At 34.6% G+C, this 18702-nt stretch overlaps 1 protein-coding gene across 1 annotated transcript; it reads right to left on the bottom strand.

Annotated features, from left to right (window-relative positions):
• Positions 1–3904: 3904 nt before the first annotated feature.
• On the bottom strand, positions 3905–14409 carry LOC110441785 (indole-3-acetate O-methyltransferase 1-like). The gene is made up of 8 exons (XM_021485040.1): positions 14276–14409; positions 13972–14076; positions 11379–11477; positions 10718–10865; positions 9633–9760; positions 6774–6904; positions 5625–5775; positions 3905–5162 (listed from the first exon to the last, which is right to left on the bottom strand). The coding sequence occupies exons 1-8, from the start codon at positions 14394–14396 to the stop codon at positions 4942–4944; spliced, it is 1104 nt and encodes a 367-aa protein (XP_021340715.1). The 5' UTR covers positions 14397–14409; the 3' UTR covers positions 3905–4941.
• Between the last annotated feature and the right edge of the window lie 4293 nt (positions 14410–18702).

The following is an 18702-nucleotide window of genomic DNA, read 5'->3' as shown; positions in this document are numbered from 1 at the left end:
CTGAGTCATTCGCTTTTACACAAGTATACATTATAACTGATACAGCAACATTCCTAACCTTGTGACTTTGAACTCAGCTCCGTGAAATGTGAACTCAGCTCCGTGAAATGTGAACTCAGCTTGAAGTATTCACATGTTTCAAACTTTGGAATTTCATGATATCTATTGATCTGAATAATGTCGCTAAATCTATGATGAAGTTTTTCTAAAAATAGTAATTGTCAATAGCCTAGAATGCAACACAATGAAATGCTAAAAACGTTTGAGATACAAAAAAAATCCTTTTTTAGAACCAACACTGACCTTCTTATAAAAAAAATCCTTTTTTAGAACTAACACTGACCTTTTTATAAAAAAAAATCCATTATGGATAGTCCATAGAGCAATGGCAAAGGGACTCCAAAACGTCTGTACAAGTAGGACCCGTCGTAAACTCCGTCTCAGTTGTGAGAGGATAATAAGATATACGATCTTGTGATGTTTTAACTCTTTAGCTTTTCACAAAGGTGAGCCGATCGTTATATGTTTCAGAGATAACATTTATTTTTGATCAGTAATAACTAATACAAAATTACAAATCGTTTTCTGTTTATAAAAAGGGAAAAAACACGTTAAGCGTCATTTCATTTTTGTTCTATAAATAGATTACAGTCATGGATGTATGATATGTAAGCACTATAGAAACAATAAATCCATTGTGTTAGACACAATTTGTCATAAAATAGTGTGTTTTTTTTACTTAAATTAAGAAGAGTTTCGATTTTCCCCTTAAAATTCTATATTAACACCTCAATACACCATATAAAGGAGTGAAATGATCTTTTATTTTAGTTTTTCATCATTTCTTCTATTTTAAAACAAAAACGAAATCTTTAACTATACACTTTTCTACTAGTCTAAATTACATTTTCATATTAAATCCTAAATTGAAGCATGTTCATACATTATTGAAATTATCAAAATCTCACCATCAAATGTTTCTTATACCTTTCTTTTTTATTTATTAAAACAAAACAAAAACAAATTTAAAAAGTAAACAAAAGAAAGAGTGATATGTATTAATAAAAAGCTCAAGATTGAGCAAACAAACGAGTTATTACACTCGGGTCATATCATTCATATCAAATTACATTAAGTATAAACTTAAGATTTGTTTTTAATGTAAATACATTACTATAAACTTCAGATTTATAATTAATGTAATTAAATCACGTATTATGTCTTGGCCCGATTGTTCAACGTTAGGTAAGCTAAAGGCAACATATTGATAATGATATTTGTGTTTGAGTGACAGAAGGTCATCTTATATTACGCTACCGTATATACATATCAATAAATGATCATTTCTGCAATGTGAAAAGTTGATACTGTTTTCATATCATTTATGGAATTTTCAAACATGCATGTTTTGCTTTAACATAAATACACAGCAGATGATTCTATTCCGTCTTTGCGTATTGCAGAGTTATCTTCTCTTGGGGGCAGGTATTGATTGTTACGTCATTGGTTTGTGCGAGAAAATTACGTCGTTTTCTCAAAAATTGATGACGTTACTCTCACAAACAAGTGACGTAACAATCAATACCTGCTCCCAAGAGAAGATAACTCTGCAATACGCAAAGACGGAATACCGGACTAATATATTTATACAATAGATCTCAAGCATGTTTTTAAATCAATTTTGACAATAAACATTAAAACAAAACGCAAACGTATAATGGACGTCATTTATGTATTAATCAGGTCTTAATGCTACGTCTGAATAAATAAAAAGAACAAAAAGTCTGGGTGCTATAGACGATAAGTTACAATCCCTACAGAGTTGTTTGTTATAATGCCCTCAGTATTTAACCTGCATTTGTCATACTTTTAAGTATTTACATATAAGATAGAAATAGATAGCTACTGAAAATAGAATACTGTATACTGGGAAATTTTCGCTGAGGTTGAATTTTCGCCTGCTGAAAATTCGCCTTTCTGATACTAGTGACATAATTTATTGATCGACACTCATACATGACCACGTTTCACCTCTTGTCAATTAAATACTTAAATCTGATAAGAATTGCCTCCTCCGTTGTATAACTCTCACTTACTGTAACTTATTCATGTAGCTATGAAAACCAATTACTTATATCATCATATAATGAATGAGAAATAATATTAATATGAGCAGTTCATATTAAACACTATGATATACAAGTTATAGTGGTAGACCCTACAAATAAAGAAACTTGATAATGATGACAACAATGTAAAAGTTGGCAAATTTTAAAACTAAACTGTTTATAATGGGCACTTATACACCGTATTAGACATTTGATAGCAGCAACTTATACTAGGTTAACAGGTTTTATTACATACTTACTAATAAATACGGGTTTTTTGTATATGCGATACGACACAATTGATCTAACCCATATCAGCCCTCGCCGTATCACACACTAAAATCCATATCAGCCCCCGCCGTATGACTTTAACTCGTATCAGCCCGTAAAACCCGTATCATACCCCTTTTTATAAATTTATCGTTTTTCAATATTTCAAAAGAAAAATATATCATAAGACAGTAGCTTTTATTCGTAAGTATGTAATAAACTGAATAAAAAATGCCTTTTTCCATATCACACCCAGTATTAACCTTCGGCCCTTGGACTGATATTGCAGTCTCGGGTTGATGCTTGGTGTAATATGGGAAAAGGCATGTATTATTTTTATATAATGATCACATGTATGAGGTAAACAATCGATAATGAACTTTTGTAAGAAGTAAAAAAAAAAGGTGATCTGTTATAGTGGTCATGTGTACGAGATGAACAGTTAAGTGACAAATGTCCACTGAAACGAGCATGTAAATAGTTAATATTGACCACTGGTACGACTGAGTGAACAGTTGGTAGTGACCATTGGTACGAGCGAGTAAACAGACGAAAGTGACCACTGGTACGAGCTAGTAAAAAGACGAAAGTGACCACTGGTACAAGCAAGTAAACAGATGAAAGTGACCACTTGTACGAGCGAGTAAACAGATGACAGTGACCACTGGTACAAGCGAGTTAATATTGATCACTCAAACGAGCCAGTGAACAGTTGACAGTGACCACTGGTACGAGCGAGTAAACAGTTGACAGTGACCACTGGTACGAGCGAGTAAACAGTTGACAGTGACCACTGGTACGAGCGAGTAAACAGTTGACAGTGACCACTGGTACGAGCGAGTAAACAGTTGACACTGGTACGAGCGAGTAAACAATTGAAAGTGACCACTGGTACGAGCGAGTAAACAGTTGACAGTGACCACTGGTACGAGCGAGTAAACAGTTGACAGTGACCACTGGTACGAGCGAGTTAACAGTTGACAGTGAGCACTGGTACGAGCGAACAAATAGTTGATAATGACCACTGGTACAAGCCAGTAAACAAATGACAGTGACCACTGGTACGAGCAAGTAAGGACCACTGGTACGAGCCAGTAAACAGTTGACAGTGACCACTGGTACGAGCCAGTAAACAGTTGACAGTGACCACTGGTACGAGCGAGTAAACAGTTGACAGTGAGCACTGGTACGAGCGAACAAATAGTTGATATTGACCACTGGTACGAGCGAGTAAACAAGTGACAGTGACCACTGGTACGAGCAAGTAAGGACCACTGGTACGAGCGAGTAAACAGATGACAGTGACCACTGGTACGAGCCAGTAAACAGTTGACAGTGACCACTGGTACGAGCGAGTAAACAGTTGACAGTGACCACTGGTACGAGCCAGTAAACAGTTGACAGTGACCACTGGTACGAGCGAGTAAACAGTTGACAGTGACCACTGGTACGCGCGAGTAAACAGACGAAAGTGACCACTTGTACGAGCGAGTAAACAGATGACAGTGATCACTGGTACGAGCGAGTAATCAGTTGAAAGTGACCACTGGTACGAGCCAGTTAACAGTTGACAGTGGCCACTGGTACGAGCCAGTAGACAGTTGACAGTGGCCACTGGTACGAGTGAGTAAACAGTTGATAGTGGCCACTGGTACGAGCCAGTAAACAGTTGACGGTGACCACTAGTACGAGCGAGTTAACAGTTGATAGTGACCACTCGTACGAGTCAGTAAACAGTTGATAGTGACCACTGGTACGAGACAGTAAACAGTTGACAGTGACCACTGGTACGAGACAGTAAACAGTTGACAGTGACCAATGGTACGAGCGAACAAATAGTTGATATTGACCACTGGTACGAGCGAGTAAACAAATGACAGTGACCACTGGTACGAGCAAGTAAGGACCACTGGTACGAGCGAGTAAACAGATGACAGTGACCACTGGTACGAGCCAGTAAACAGTTGACAGTGACCACTGGTACGAGCGAGTAAACAGTTGACAGTGACCACTGGTACGCGCGAGTAAACAGACGAAAGTGACCACTTGTACGAGCGAGTAAACAGATGACAGTGATCACTGGTACGAGCGAGTAATCAGTTGAAAGTGACCACTGGTACGAGCCAGTTAACAGTTGACAGTGGCCACTGGTACGAGCCAGTAAACAGTTGACAGTGGCCACTGGTACGAGCGAGTAAGCAGTTGACAGTGACCACTGGTACGAGCGAGTTAACTGTTGATAGTGACCACTGGTACGAGTCAGTAAACAGTTGACAGTGACCACTGGTACGAGCGAACAAATAGTTGATATTGACCACTGGTACGAGCGAACAAATAGTTGATAGCCGCCACTGGTACGAGTGAGTAAACAGTAAAAGGAGACCGCTGGTTAGCGAGTAAATGTTGAGCAATTCCTAGTAGATTTAAAACACTTTTTCATTTCCGAACTTTTTTCCTGCGTGAATAAATCACTTCATACTCGCAATTGCAACAAAGTCAATTTAGCTAAAATATAACAATTTGATGGTGATAATTAAAACGATAATTCTACAACTCCATAGAACTATGTTCGTTTAGCTATCACGCAAGCCGTTCTGTATAATATAGGACAAAACGTGGTCCTTTGCATAAGGATATTACGAAGCGTCTTGAAATATTCGTCGAGAAGTCTGCCTTTGTCTGCCTCGGTTCGATCTGGGGAAAGTCCTGACATGAGAATATTGTACATCCATGGTTTTATACAGTTTAGGGATCTGTCCACAAACGTCTCTTTGTCCTCGATACCTACATGGGCAATCAGAAAACACAAGATCACTTACAATATTGTAAGAATTTAAAAACTGTCTGCAAGTTTTCAAAAATGTTTTTTTTCTATTTTTCACTACTGTAGATATTCAAAACTATGCGGATTTTGATTCGAAACAATACTTTGACCACATGTGCTGTATGTTAAAGTCGATGACATCTAATTTTCTAACAAGTGAAATACCATCCATGTCCAGAAAAAAATATGGAAAATGCATTACAATTTTCTCCAAAGCTATAGTTTGGTGTAAATCCCCAATTAAGCTCATTTCGTAACGACACAAAAAAACACGATGAAAGTATGTTGTCGAAACTTACCAAAAAGGGACATTTAATTTTGCGTGAAATTTCAGCATCATTTCTATTAATATCGCATATGTATCATTTGTAAATGACCTAAATATTGTAATAGGTATCCTTACCATGCCTGATTGACCTTACCTGTTTCGGTTGCTAGACCAGGGAGTATTTCCACGTCTCTCTGTGTACAGGAAACCAGCGACAGACTTCCTTCAATGTCGGCTTGGAATGGCTGCACGAGCTCGGTTTTAGAGGGATGGTAGGTCACGCTCGAGGTGTAGATAAATTCTTCCTAAACACACCATTTTTAAATACTCAAGTTTAAGAAGTTCATTCGGTATGACATTAGCTGTGTAATTTATTCAAGTATTGCTCATTGGTTTGGATAGTTGACTTCAATAAAAACAATACGGACATTGTCCCCGATATAGGTTGGAGTATACTGTAATCACTTATTTTTATTTTACGCTCGAAACACAATAGGTCATTGGCAGCTTGAATCAATAGGTATACTAATGGCTGTAATATATTTTCCATGAAAATATGAATTATTAAGAAAATATCTTCAAAACTATCTCGACGACTCCATGAAACACGTAAGCTATCATGTAAAAGGGTAAAAGTGTACAGCACAACTTGCCTCTTCCTATTTTGTGTTCAGAAAAAGATATAAACCAGTTTATTCAATGTAGTGATGGCTATATGCCATGTTTATCTAACTAAAGATTCAAAGGTACACAGTTTTAAGGAGTGTCTCTTGAAATTTAGAAATTCACTAAAGACATTTATTCAACTCCTGCACGTATCTAGCTCCAGCTCTGGAAAATAGTTATGACGCATTGCTGTGTGAGACAGAATTGCATAAAAACAATCTAACATCTTTCACACTCCTTGGTTACATTATATGTTTTACCGATTTGGAGGGGAATGCATTTGGGTTGTTCAAACCTCTAGTAGATATATCTGAAATATTTACATATATGCATATGTGAGTATCCAAGGAAATGATGACCACTAGATTTAGAGAGATTAAATCAAAGTAATATTTCGATAAAACCACAAAAGACCTAGAAGTGACATCAAAGGAAATTTAAAAAAACAAACATTTTGAACGAAAAACAAAACGAAAGTTACAAAAAGTACAATAGAAAAAAGTAAGCGTTTCCCGCACCGTATGTAGTACCCATCGTCACGTTTCCCATCAAATTCCAGAAAGAAAATAAGATGCATTCGCGAATGTATTTTAATGGGGGTTGGTTTATAAATATATTTACTTATTTTTATCACTACCTCACTAATTTTTCCACTTTGCCGAAATCCTTTCCAGATACTAGAGAACACATCATACGAGTCCTCTCCCACGTGGTTGTTACACCGTCCTACGTCATCAGTGACGAAGGAAACCACCACCAAGTATCCTCCTGAAAATACAACAGAAGCAATAATACAATACGCTACCTTAACATCGTCCTCAAAACTCCAGGGGTTATGCTCACTTTCGCTCTCTGCACTCCTGGAATGTGTCATAGCAAACCTGAAGGTTCAGTGTATGGTTCCCTGTTGACGAGACAAGCAGACTAGTTCGATCATTTGATGTACATCAAAAGAATCTCGCGGTCGCGACACGGTAAAAATTGACTGGCTTTGAAGTCGGGTGTCGCTCCTTTCTAATCTTCAAAGGACAGGTATAAGCCTCGTCAGGTGTTTTTTTAACCTTAAACCAATTAAACAGCTTTTTTTGCCTTCAGATTTGCTATGACATATTCCAGGGGTGCAGTGAGCGAAAGTGAGCGTAACCTCTGGAGCATCGAAGATGCCTTAATGAGATGAATAGCTGAGACAGCATCCAACGGAAAAAAACCCACTTTCCTTGGGTTAATACATTACCTTCTTAACTTTTTTTTATTGTGTCATTATCTGTTGTTTTCAATTTAAATCTTATTACTTGACGATTCATTTTTAACAATTATTGAGATTCATCATGAGACTCGGAAGTTACTGTACTGAATGTGATGACACTGATATTACATACACAATTCCTACTGACACATACACATTCACTGTCCTAGTGTAGAATAGCCGTCTAACATTAAACGGAGAAGGCATACGATTCCCGGGTCCGTATATATGTGATAATCAGATCACCATTGGCTACTTAAACGACCGCGCATGTGTAACAGTGTCATTATTGACAATGTATTGTTCATATTATTTAGTTGTTTTTTATCAATACTTAATAAGTGCAACTTGTAAACGAGCACTTGTCATATTTATATATATATATGACAGTGATCTATTTTTAGTTTAGATGTACACCTGTCTGACTGGGGTCAGGGGGTAATGTATTTTTAAAACTCTTTGTAGTGGCCAGTTAGTGGTCAGTGCGCGGCTGTGCAGTGAGTCGCACTTGTGTTAAATTTTATTCACACCTGTACAAGTTTTCAGCCTGTGTGGACGGAATTCTAAACTTACATTGTTTTGATCTGTTTGGCTACAGACCACAATAATTTATTTGAATAACCCCGAAGTCCACTTCCCTTTGAAGAGGTAGGTGTTATTTTGTGATCCTGTTTATTTGATATTTCTAACTGATGTGATAGATTTGTAAGTGTAATTGTAAATCACATCAGTCGCTGGTAATTCATATATATATCAGTAGTTACAGTGTAGGTTTTGTATAACTTCCTATCACAAGAGTAACGCACATATGTATTGTATCTCAGATGATCGCGACTGTGTTGTTCAGTATTTTGATTTAGTAATAATTATATAGCGAAGAGTAAAGTTATCAAATGCATTAATCTGTTACGTTTGCGCAAGTTAGCCTGTTCTTTTATGTAAATGTCTAGGGTAGGAAAAGTTAACATTTATTGTTATTAATTGCTGTTAGGGTCTTATGACCGGGGAATAAACGATATTGTAAAGAAAGAAGGTGTTGATAATTATTAGACAAGAACCTTTAAGCCACGACCGGCTACACATGAAACAATACTAGAGTTTTAATTTCAGCAAATGTTATTGACAAAAGAATGTTACACTGTCAACAGGATTGGACAACAGGCTAAAAACCTATACATGTATTAGTCATCTCCACTGACTATATGGTGTATACATATGAATATACGGTATGGTTTTGACTATGTGGTATATACATGGACATCTTGTATCGATACTTGTGAATGTATGTGTTTTGTGTTCATCTGTCTATTACATTTATAATAAACTTTCGAACTGGTGACTTTTGTCAATTGATTACGGACATATTTCGAGATAACGTGGTCATTTTTAAAATATGTCTTCCAATGCCCTTTATTTTACGGACATCCACGTACTCCAAATTACAAGGAGACCGGCGATAATCTTAGCGAAGCATTCATCGAATAAACATATATATATACCCATAATTAATTACAAAAATACACCAAGGGTCAGACAAAAAAAATGCCCTAAACACCAGGAGTACTATCCACGCCTACAACAACACTGGATTTCAAAAGCTGTCAAAAACATTAAACGTCACGGGTGAACGGAGCTTGTTGAAATTGGAGACTTATTAGCATGCAGATGTGATCATCAATTAGATGAAGACCCTCGTTAAATCATTTTGTATATAAGCTGGCCTTATATTGATATTATCCTTAACCGTAATACCGTTAAACGATAGTTACAAAGCAAATGTGCGTATTGTAACCTTGACATTATTATCGTTAAAAACACTACTGCCATAATAAAAGACACATCAATGCGATAAGCTATATTGACTTCTAAACAATTATAAAAGTTGTGTTATAAAACCCATTATATTTTTAATCAAGTTTCTAACTAACATACAATGAATATTGATTTCTATTTTCTGGTACACTAAGATGAAGCTGAAAACTTGTTAAATCTAACCGGTTCATCACTACATTGGGACCACGGCAAACATGGGGAAAAGGGTACGTGTGTAAACAGAGACGATAAAGTTAAACATTTTAAATGCGAAAATAAAATGTCAACATCAGTTTATTAAATTCCCATAAGCAGTGGATAGAAATAAGATCCAAATATGCAGGGGTCGCACGTTAGTCGCCTCATGCAGTGTGATACCGTTAACATGTAATTTCCGTAATCTACACTGGGACAAAGTAATTGAAAGTTTGGTGTTACCTGGTTGGAGTTCCTTGGCTCGACACGATAGAAACTGTTTCCAGTCGGTCTGCCATTGGTGTCGAAACGCTTCTAGTTCATTCCTGTCACAGTCACTCTGGAATATCCCGCCTCGGATGTCACAGGGTCTATCAATCGGATACAAATAAGGACGATGCATTACAATCAACTAACAACTGTTTTTTTGGTTCAAATAATGTTTATTCAATAGTATCGTATGCAAAATCTTACATGTAACGTCTTATGCATTTCATTTTAATCAGTTCTTTTCTCATCCGACCCCCACCCTGCTTAGTGATGGCGGTATACTGAAATCCCTTTGTCGGTGCGTCCGTCCATACGTACAAGCGTCAGTCCATAGTAAAAGGTTTTTGCACAAGCTATCTAATAAACCACTTAACAAATGTTGTTCATATTGACACCATCGTATGGTTATTCTAGTTTCAAGTATTAACCTAGTTAGATTTTAGTGGTCATCGATAAAGGTTAAAGGGTTAAAGGTTACGGCAAAGCTAACGCTTTACCACTTTTGAAGGGAAACAAAAGCTTGTGTACAGGATATCTCACAAATGCTTCAAAACATTTTGTTTATGCTTACACAATAGTATAGTAACATCATATTTACACCAAATAAGTTTTTTCCTGATCATCGGTCAAGTACAAAGGTCAAAGACTATGGGCAAAGCATTCTTCAATATCAAATAAGTTGTGTACATATATTTCATGAACCCCTGAACACAATTGGTTTTATATTTACACCATAGTATGATCAAAGCATGCGCTAAACCTGATTAAAGTTTGGTGATCATCGGTTAAGGTTAAGGGAACGAAGTCAAGGACAAAGATCAAATTTGACCAGTTTTGAAGTAAAACGCTCATGTGCAAGATATTCCAGGACCCTTCCACAAATTTAGTTCGCATTAACAACATAGCATGGTAACATAAAATTCTTTGCCTGATTGGGTTTTGTTTTGTCAAAAGTTGAGGTAACGGGTCAATGGTATATCTATTTGAGCCTCCGTTCACTTTGTTTTTATTATACAGAAAACGGTTTTATTTAGCTATCTTGTGTTAAGATCCCTTACTTTTCACTGAGCCAGTGGTTTGCCATTGAAGAGAAAGCCAAATCGACGGAAGCTGTTGGTAGACATTTCCGGTACATTGATGTAGCACTGGCTAGCACGTGTACGTTATCGCGTACGGACAATTTATTGCATATTTCCGAATTCGTTGCTGAAAAGAAACGACAGAAAAACAGAAGCATTTTTGTTAAGTTACACTAACTAAATGTAGTTAATGAAACAACGTTTTCTAACAAATAAAAAGGGGAATCGAAAGTAGCTTTTCATGTATTGTTTTAATTTGTTTACTTCATACTCTATCTGCTGGGGTCCATTACCTTATTTTAAATTCCAAACACTAAGAATAATATTTAGCTGTATTCAAAACGTCTTTTTTAGATTGTTGTATTGTATATCTATATCAATGATTAAACAAAAATCATTGTTACCGCTTATTTTCAAATACGAGTAGTTAAATAAATTGTTGACTACGTTATCGATTAATAAAACGCTGTTTTGATATTTTTTACGTTCTATAATGCTTAAGAAAAAAATCATTCTAAAATAAATCTAAAATCTAAAATCATAAAAGAAGCAGAACGTCAGACATTCTTACGGAGTAACATAATATACATCCGTTTAAAGACAATGTGCCATGAACAAGTAACGTAAAATATTGACCTACCGTGGACCGTCTGGAATAGAACGTTGAAATCGTTAAACAATTGATCTTCGTAAACAAGTGTAATTTCCCGGGGATCGCTGGACATCTGGTTGATATTATCTGAAAGGAAAATAAAACTTCAGAAGATTTTACAATATTATAACAGCTTATATACTGTAGGAAAGCGGTGTAAATTTATTAAGTTTTCCTTCATGTTTGATACTGTTAAACAATACTAAATCTCCATATCAAATTACGCCTTACTAATGTGTGTAATTTATTAACCCGTTTGCACAATTTACTAACATATATGCACACTCACAGATAAACAAAAGATATAACGACCGACCTCAAAGCCCGTTGATTCAATTTGTTAAGCATACGTGATATAGGTATCTTAGCGCAAAACTTCATGACACTGTGTCGATATTGATCAGATCTTTATGCAAGCATGACACAAGGATTTAAAAAGCTATGAAGAATAGGTCTAACGATGCTTGCACGTTCATGTTGTAGATTAAAAACGTAGTCTCAACGTACACGTTTATAATCTTGTATCTCAATAGTAGGTCAAAATCCACTATTAAGATAAATATAACATTTAATATCCTTTGCTGTGTGTCAGGTTTAAAAATATCTGATAAGCGAGCAGCACTTCAGTTAAAGCCGGCACCTAGACTAAGAAGTTGAGGACATACAACCTTGCCACTTGTTGTAAAAATGATTGGGATTTTACAAAGCCTTGTCGGCCACTTACTAACGTTTTCACAAACAAAAAACAATGCTATCACGGTTTTCTTATTAAAGTGTGTTAAATTCGGTAAAATTTAAATCCTGAAAACCAGAGTATGTCAACAGACCCCATTGAAAAGCAGTTTCACATTTCTCAGTTATGTTAAATAGTATAATGAAAATGTAAACAGTTGACAGGCTATTTTTGAAACATGTGTTACTTTTCTATATGCCTGGTGTTAATTACTCAATTGATTTTCTGATCTACCATAATTATGTACTCCTTAATTAGGCGACATCACCAGAAGGACTTCCGGCTGGCATGTTGTAAGAATTATGTGACCAGATACAAAGTCATCAGTCTGTGTTTTTGGTGACATTTGCTTTCCATGAACCTTCCATAAATGTTCATGTCGACTCATAAAATCACTCTTCAGCACGTTCATAAGTTGGAAGAACTAGAGCTGTAAAATAAATACGGTTTTGTGTAGTTCATGACCTTAAACTCATATTCTACCACGTCGGTACAGACACTTTTATTGGTTAATGATTACGTATTGTTGTATAATAATACAAGCAATTCCATCCTTTTATCCTCGTTATATATTACAAAATAACAAACCTTTACATGGTATTTATTTTTCACTGTCAGTTTTCTGAATAACTTGTTTCATTAAATGACGAAAAGTATAGGAAACCCCAGTTTTTTGCCTTTTTCTATATTTGAACTACATCAAACAATATTTGACAATAGACAAAATTTAATGGTTGCGTACAAATCGTTCTTATTAGTTACCATGAAAGAAAATATGTAATTTAATTATATGTAATTATGTTACATATTAGTTTATTCCAGACAAAAAAATGATTTACTCTTCGCGTAAAACCATTAGCTTTCATTAAGAAACCATTATAACAAAAAGAAATAACATATTGAGATATTTAAAACATTTAAGTTTAAATACGTCTATCTTTAGAATCAAATAAGTTTATAGAATTTTTAATAAATCCCAACAAAGGCCTTCTTACTAAAACAATTTAATTTTAATCAGTGGAAAGATTTGTTTTTAAATACATGGTATATGTTCTTCAAGAAGAAGTATTTAGGCCAGACTAGTAATCGTAGTCTGAGAAAGAACGTGTTTTATCAGTTTTTAACATCCATCATATATATCAGATAAAGCATCTTTATATATTAAATATCAAATGTAAGGTGCCAAACTCCCTATAGAACAAATGGAAAATTCCAAAGAAATATGTCCTTTTGCAATAGTAAGGAAAACAAACAATGTTTAAATGTTAAATTATTAGGTGTACAATAGTAACGTGTATATTAGTTAGGTGTATATTGGACTCGTGTAAAATAGTCAGGTGTAAAAAAAGTCACCGATCGGACGTTAAAAGGTATGAGATCACCTATCCGACCACGTGGTACTCCGGTTTCCTCCTAAAAACGATCCCACGCGCGCTAATATTCGGGCCAACAAGCGACATTAATATAAGTTGAACTAACTTGTTTCAGAATTGTTATAAAATAAACTAACTTACATTTAAAATAGTCAGATGTTCAATGATTATGTGTACACAATTAAGATGTACAATTGTCTGGTAGGTGTACATGTACAATAATACGGTTAACAATTGTTACGTGTATAATAATAAGGTGTGCAATAATTAGGTGTACAAAAGATAATTAGCAAAAGTTCCGTGTACAATAATTAGCTGTCCAATAGTAAGGAACACAAAAGCCGGTTGTGCAGTAGCTCCAGTATGCAAGAATATGATGGAGAGCGAGCAGTAAATCAGTATAAGGTAGGTACAATGAAATAATAAAATATAACATCTGGTCTCTTTATTAGCAAAAACATACGTTATAACGTACCTATTACCGTGTCCATGAGCTCCAATGACACACCTCCGTCAGCAGCTCCAAACTCAGCTATACATATCGTCCTGGAATTCCCATTCCCTGGCTTCAACAGATTCTCTTCAAAATTAAATGTTTAAAATATTTCATATCTATCACAAAATACCAAATACGTTTATGAAAGCGTTTATTACAGCATGTGTTGTATCGAAATATGATGTACATTTTACTTCTCCATAGACACTGTAATTAACACCTAGACGTCTTAAGTATTATCAAAGGGGTGCAGTAGGTATACAACATAGTATGTCCTTCTTACCTACACATTGCAGCAATTGTTTAATGGCCGTCCGTACAACCTTTCTACTGTTCTCCATTCCAGACGAGTAACTATCCGCCCCATTGTATACTACTCCCTGAAGTTCGGGGTTGGATGTCATGACTTCTCCACTCCTCCAAACTACAGAATATGTGTGGTCATTAGTTTAAACCTGTAATGGAAATATTGATTCCGTATCCACATATCACCTCATACACACATATATACACACAGTAGAATGACCGGTCATTTGGCCATAACTGAATCTTAACAGATTAACTTGTGATCTGTCCGGTGTGTTCTAAACACCGTGTGTATGTGTGGATTGTTAATTCTCCTGTGACCAATGTGGCTTTTTGTACATATGTAAATCGGCTGTTTATTATATGTTTACACTGATAAGTCGCAAGACTTAAAGTTGATAAAGAACTTGAACACCAATATTCGATGTGGAGCATTGAATACCAATCAATACTAATCTTCTCTCTGCTTAAAAAGTATCATAGACTCAAAGACATATTTAGAGCTAGTAGGGTAATTAGTGATAGTTTGTGTAATCGTTTATGCACATGCATATACATGTATATTATAGATTGATACAATGTATGCATTAAAGCACAACTTATCATTGTTTGGTTATTATTCATATTTGATGGTATTTTGCCAGTATCAACTGAAGAGCTGTTTCGATATTTGATAAGTATTTAATTCTTAATTTCGTTAATTTTACCATATTTGATTAAATTCATCTGCTTTAAGTTTTCTATTGCTAATGTACTTTTTCTTACATGTTATATAATATTTAAAGATAGCATTTTAGCCATTTGTTTGGTTGGGAAGCACTTATAAATATTTTGCATAATGGATAAGGAAAATTGATTGGGATTGATTTTTATTCACTTGATTTTACTTAGTTGGCTTACTGTTAATAGCCTCGTCTGTCAATACACCTATACGAGTATATTATAGGTGTATTGACAGACGAGGCTAGTAACAGTAAGAGTAGCAGTGGCGGATCCAGAGGGTTTTTTTGGGCTTCAGGAACCCCACCCCCACCCCGATAATTTTCTTTAAAAGTCATGTATTTTCACCATTTTCCTCATTTTTTCCCCACATGGAACCCCCNAAACTGAGAATAAAAATGAACATAGAATGAAAGATTCAACACAAACAATTTTATTAATCAACAAAATGTACACATCATTTAAGTCAACAAGAAAATCAACTATGTTAGGATATATCGACTGAATAATTCAAACTTATCAACACTTGATTTTCGACACATATAATGTTTCAATATTAACAAATTTAATAATCAACATCTTTAAAAGTTTAACTTGACAATGTAACAATTGAGTATTTAAAAAAACGTTCCAAGACTGGCCCCAACAAATACATCAGACTCCAAACCAACTCGCCCGTAACAGATTTTGTTATTCAGGACATAGCGATAAAGTCACCTGTTTCATGTGTGGAGTACATTTAAGCTCCTGGGCATCCTACGATTCCGTCAAAATCGAGCATAAAAAGTGGTCGACTGATTGGGTGTATTTACAAATGGTCATACCCCTATACGTCTAAGGTTACACAGTATCGTGGTAATTTATAATGGAAATATTTGAGGAGATACTTTATTCCTACATGAGAAATCGTATCGAGGAAAACGCTTTTATGGGGATTGTGAAAAACTTGTTATGCCTAGCTTATGCATTGAGCGTGAAAGACGTCACATCAAGATTGTTTGTATGTGCAGGATGTGTGGAGGGTCAAGCTAACCAGCAAGGACATGCCTGTGTCATACTTGATAGTGAAGACATAATAGATAGATATTTCGAAGAAGCCCTGTCAACCATCAACCATTTAGAAGTGGAGAAACTGTGGCGCCAATTTACTATTCAGTCCTGTATTCCTTCACACTCTTTATTTAATTGTATCAACGATCATTTGAAAATGATGTTATAAGACTTTTATAAAGGAAGCTATTAGGGAACTAAAAACAATATGTGACGCAGAAAGAAGATTAATGAAATCATTCAATCTATACACTGGTCAGAAAGTCGCTTCATAAAACCATAACGACTATCATTTTTTTACTAATTTATGTGGAGACTTTTAAGACAACAGCTCGAGTATGTATTCGCTAACCCATGTATTGTTATTAAAATGTTAACTGATTGTCTGTCTTGTCTTTATTTAATGTCAACATGAACATTTCGTCAGTATGTATATTTAAATCATTAAATTGTGTGTAAACGAACATGCCTTTTATCATTAGTTTTATATTTTAACAAATCCAGATGACCGTTGAATGCGACATGTGTAGATCAGGTGAGAGATAACATTTCCAAATGTGTGAGTTCAATCATCACCATAACCAACGGCTAGGACTAATAAATACAACAATGTCTATGAGGCTATACATAGTATGCCCAATTAAAAATCTTTTCTAATCAACAATATATACACAACATTCTATTAAACATTAATGAAAACAAGTTAAGCTTATCATAAAGTAGGGTTTTTTTCTTTTTCTTTTTTAAATGTTGACAAAAAGTAGGTTTAGGATTAGGTTGTTTTTAATTGTGAGTTGATAATNTATTTAATACAATAGAAACAAAACTATATTTTTCTATAAGATATGTTACCACTACATAAAAATGTTAATTTTAATAAAACTCAACAAATATATATTGTATATTGTTCAAAACAGCATCAAATCATCATTCATATGTTATTACTACATAAATTAATATCAAAATATAGCCGACTCAAGTATCACAATTTATATAAAAGATATAAGATTAATATTTGATGAACAGTAGTCAGATTTCATAATCAGCACACACAACACTTTGTATAGCAGATGGTTCACATCTAGTTAACCTAAAGCAATTAAAAAAAATCATCCTACTAACTAGAAGTTATTCAACATCACACTCATAATCTATACATTTGAAGTTGATAACCTGTGGCATTTTGAAAGTTTACCTCATTAGAAGTTGTGCAACTTTACACTCGATTTGAAGTTGTTAACCTAAAGCGTTTTGAAATTTGATCTCACTAAAATTTTATGCAACTTAACACTCAGTTCCTATATGATTAAACCGATCAATTTATTGAAACACTCAATTCATTAACCACTGAACAGGAATCATTCACTAAACACTAAACAGGAAAACAAGAAAAAAGAAATCATGCATATACAAGTTTCCTTCTTTCAGTACATTGTAAGCATAATTAAATTCTTTAAATCTTAATTCTTTCATCACCCTAAAAGCAGATTGCAAGAGTACAAAAATAACAGGAGATTTAAAAAAAAAACACTGTTTCTATCGGAAAGCTTACAGTGTATATGCGAGTTTATACATCGACATGTCAGATATTACAGCAGATTGTATCCGCCATACTTCATATCAAATTCGAGCAGAGTATTAATTATCCTATGACGATTCTCTGCTTGATTTGTTTATCATGTTTAAAGAGCACATAGACGTTGATATTTCTTGATAAATCACGATGAAAAATCATCGAAGAGAAAGCCTATGTTTTGCAATAAAAAAAAAATATAATTCAAAAGTCCAAACACACATCATTTTAAGTTAAAATTTTAACGTTGAGTAATAAAACCAGATTGGAAGGAAATGTCTTTATTTAACAATAACAATATGTGGCCTTTCATACTAACAGTAGTTGATGTAAAGATAGCGATGGTCTCATAGGTGTCTAAACACCCTTAACAAAGAGTGTGATGGTGAATAACTTCTAGTTAGTAGGATGATTTTTTTTAATTGCTTTAGGTTAACTAGATGGGAACCATCTGCTATACAAAGTGTTGTGTGTGCTGATTATGAAATCCTACTACTGTTCATCAAATATTAATCTTATATCTTTTATATAAATTGTGATACTTGAGTCGGCTATATTTTGATATATATATATGGAGACTACACAAATGGCTCAAGGGACTATTAATTGCATAGTTAACGAAAAAATCCCTCTGACAAACATACCACACATCTACCTACAGTATTGATACTCTATCAGTTCTCTAGAAGAGTCTACACTTAAACCTTCTCAGCCTGTCTGAGACAATTTCTCATTTTCGTCGTACAAATCCAATCAAACGATTGGAACAATTTCTTTTTTGATTTCATATAATATATAGACTTCAGGAGACCCAGTTCAGTTGACTTTTTTATAGAAAGTAACTTACAACATTAATCTGATTTCAAGATGCTTTAAATGATCTAACTCAAATAATAGCTTTGCATAAGTCTGAGATGTGTCACTTCTCACACGTTTGTTTAATATTTTTGCATCAAAACAATGTATAAATTAAAAAAAAAAAAGACCTTGCGAAGATGCTACTTATTCTATCTATAATTCTAGAATCATTTATCTTATCAATAAATTCAGAATTTAATGCT

This window comes from Mizuhopecten yessoensis, unplaced genomic scaffold, assembly GCF_002113885.1.
Source record: "Mizuhopecten yessoensis strain PY_sf001 unplaced genomic scaffold, ASM211388v2 scaffold1883, whole genome shotgun sequence".
NCBI classification, from domain to species: domain Eukaryota; kingdom Metazoa; phylum Mollusca; class Bivalvia; order Pectinida; family Pectinidae; genus Mizuhopecten; species Mizuhopecten yessoensis.
Note: the sequence above shows the minus strand (reverse complement) of the source record. Positions and strands in the feature narration are given on the sequence as shown.

Coding starts and splice junctions, on each gene's coding strand:
- LOC110441785 (XM_021485040.1), bottom strand. CDS start 14,396: ATGACATCCAACCCCGAACTTCAGGGAGTAGTATACAATGGGGCGGAT. Junction 10,866..11,378: donor TCTATTCCAGACGGTCCACG/GTAGGTCAATAT, acceptor GTTTCTTTTCAG/CAACGAATTCGGAAATATGC. Junction 9,761..10,717: donor AACCACTGGCTCAGTGAAAA/GTAAGGGATCTT, acceptor TCCGATTGATAG/ACCCTGTGACATCCGAGGCG.